Genomic DNA, 2,970 nt, shown 5'->3' with positions numbered 1-2,970 from the left:
TGAACTCACTATAGTAACAAGGTTATACCACCGTTGTCAGGGTTCACAATTACAAGAGAGAACAGACAACAAGCGTTGTGCGATGTGGTTGAAATTGTGCAATGAAGGAGAGTGACGAATGAATTAACCAGATGAATAGAGGAGAGACACAAACGTCGTATTGCTAAAATTAAAAAAAAAAGTGCATTAACCTGACCGAGTCAAGTAATCGATTTTGGGCCAAATTTGCTGAATCAAACTAAGTCACAGTTGGTTTAATGATTGGCTTGAATCAGTAAATTGGTTGATTTTTGTGTCATCTGATTGAACTAATTGATTCAAATCGAATATAATATTATTAGTTTAAATAATTAAAAATTTATTTCTATTTGAGGTCTCAAATTAGTTAAAATACAGGTTAAAGTGGCCTTCATAAATCAATCATTTAAAAATCTATAGATTTTTTTTAAGAATACAACATTTTATTAAACATAAATGAATTTAAAAAAATCCTTTATAGAAAAGGAATTAATGTAACGTCCTGCAATTAATAATTGAGAAACAATTTTTCAGTAACCAAACAAATGCTTATATTTATTTCATTCCCTCGTATCAAGTGAAGATAGGGAGGAAGAGAGAGAAAGGAATACAGATATTAGATAGAATAAAATAACGTAACATGTTCCCTCGTACATGTCCACGTGAATATGCCTATCTTGTAAAGATACCTCAATTTAATAATTTTTTGAATGACAATACATAAGTTTCATTATATAATACCTATACATATTGTAATAAATAAATAAAAATGGTAGCAAAGAGTTGTAAGCTTCCATCATGGCATAACTAACCTAATTATTATGTACATTTTTGGATCACCCACGGGTAAGTTAACATCATTAAAAACGGAACATTATGTTGGAGTACGATGCCGAACCAACCAGCAAGCAATGAAGAGAGCCAATCCGAGCCATCAAACAAACAACCGCTAGCAATTTAAGGGGGGAAAGAATGGAAAAGGAAAGAAGCAAAACGAGAATACAAGTTTAGAACCCACTGTTTTAAAATAAACCCACTGAAAAGAAAAACGATGCTTTTCTTCCTTGTTTTCCCTATCCCCCAAAACTAGAAAAGGTAAATCACGGATCATGTGCATTCTTTCCTTCCTAAAAGAGGAAATACTCAACTTACATAAGCCATAAAACCTTATGTTATTATTTGATACTACTTACAACTACCTTCTCAATGTTTTTGTTTTATACCATTCCTTTTTTTAATGTTTCAGGGATGGTTTTACACAATCATAAAACTAATAACAGAAACTAAAACAAACAAAAAAAAACCCTTATTTATAATTAATTGAAAATATTTTTTTATAAAATAATTCATGTGCTAATAGTATAAAAGTTCAACTTATACAATTAAATATATTACTTCAACAAAACACTGTTTTCTTAAGTAAAACACATAGTTTAAAAAAAAACTCCTTACAAACTTGAAATCTATTTTGCATTAATAACATGCTTAAAAAAATTGTTACGATTCATGAACCTGGTTAGATGAGAAATTCCGCTACAAAATGATCTGACAAGATTTGGTTTCACACAAAATCCAAAAATATTAGCTTACACCAATAAAAAAGTAATATTATATAATTAAAGATGAATAGATGTGATGTGAAATAGAAAAGGGAAGAAAAGCATGAGAAAAGAGGAGTAAGGAAGTTGAAAGATGACATGAAAGCTCTGCCTCCAAATTATATATACTTTCTCTCTTCACACCACACGTTGCCACAAAGTCGCAAGCAGAATCCTGAAGCAATTTCCTGGGCCCTTGGGAGTCTCGATGCTTCAGGTGGATTTGGAAACACTGGTGTCGGCGTGCGCGGGGGGATCGAGCGAGCGGAAGATAGCGTGCGAGAGCCTGGCCACGACGGAGCGGCAGCCGGAGTCGCCGCCGGAGTCGGTGTGGCTGTCGAGGGACGAGGAATACGAGTGGTGGGACCGGAACGCCGTTTACGAGCGGAAGGAGTCAACGAAGGCCAATTCAAGTTCAAACCATGGGACCAACTCCAACAACAGCTCCCAGCGCTTCTCCCTCAATTTCAAGTCCAAGGCTTCCACCATCATTGGCTTACCCAAGCCCCACAAAACCTCCTTCGTCGACGCCAAGAACCGCCGCCACCACAACAAGCCAAGCAACATAAGGTTGTTCCCCAAACGCACCGTTTCGGTTGGAAAATCGGACTCCGCTCTCGTCGAACCCTCCTCGCCCAAAGTCTCCTGCATGGGGAGGGTCAGATCCAAGCGGAAAACTTCCCGCAACACAACCACAAAAAAACCGGGTTTTTTCCACTCTCTTTGCGCCATTTTCCGCTCAAACCGGAGGGAGCGGAAAGCCGATCCGAATGTTGCCACCAAGAACGTGAGCGTGAACGACGTGTCGTACGAGGAAGTGGTGCCGCGACGAAGCAGCGTGTCGGAGAGCGAACCGCCCGGTTTGGGTGGCATGACGCGGTTCGCGTCTGGGAGACGGTCTGAATCGTGGGGGGTGGGAGTGGGTGATTCCGAGAGCCACGTGCCGCGATAGTATTGGCCAAGCTAAACCACTCTGCGAGGGAACCGCGAAGTGGGGCCCTCTGAAACTGAAACTGAAACCAATTCATATAAAAATCTCCACGACTCGCGAGTCTTTTCTGTGGGAGTGGGACCCAGGCCTTAGAAGAGTGCTTCCGAGGGTGATGACGTGGCATTTTTATTTTTTTATTTTTATTTTTTACTTTGTACTGTGATCGAATCGAATTGAATTTGCTGGGTTGGTGTTTTTACAGTGACAGAGTTTTGTAAATATACAAGAGTCATGAGTGTGTGTTTTTTTGTCTGAGGTTGAGCATATGTAAATTTTTCTCTCCTGGGTTTCAATAATTGCGGTGCACGCGTTGCCGCTTCCGATTAAAACAAAATTATGAAGCATGGGTGCTTCTTTTGTTTA

The 2,970-nt window shown here is 39.2% G+C and overlaps 1 protein-coding gene across 1 annotated transcript; it reads left to right on the top strand.

Moving 5' to 3' along the window:
• The first annotated feature begins 1,569 nt into the window (after nt 1-1,569).
• On the top strand, nt 1,570-2,970 carry LOC109797316 (uncharacterized). Its single transcript, XM_020357321.3, has one exon. It carries the CDS (start codon nt 1,825-1,827, stop codon nt 2,566-2,568), a length of 744 nt encoding a protein of 247 aa, XP_020212910.1. The 5' UTR covers nt 1,570-1,824; the 3' UTR covers nt 2,569-2,970.

Source organism: Cajanus cajan, chromosome 6, assembly GCF_000230855.2.
Source record: "Cajanus cajan strain Asha chromosome 6, NIPB_CcT2T_4, whole genome shotgun sequence".
Lineage (NCBI taxonomy): Eukaryota > Viridiplantae > Streptophyta > Magnoliopsida > Fabales > Fabaceae > Cajanus > Cajanus cajan.
Note: the sequence above shows the minus strand (reverse complement) of the source record. Positions and strands in the feature narration are given on the sequence as shown.

Coding starts and splice junctions, on each gene's coding strand:
- LOC109797316 (XM_020357321.3), top strand. CDS start 1,825: ATGCTTCAGGTGGATTTGGAAACACTGGTGTCGGCGTGCGCGGGGGGA.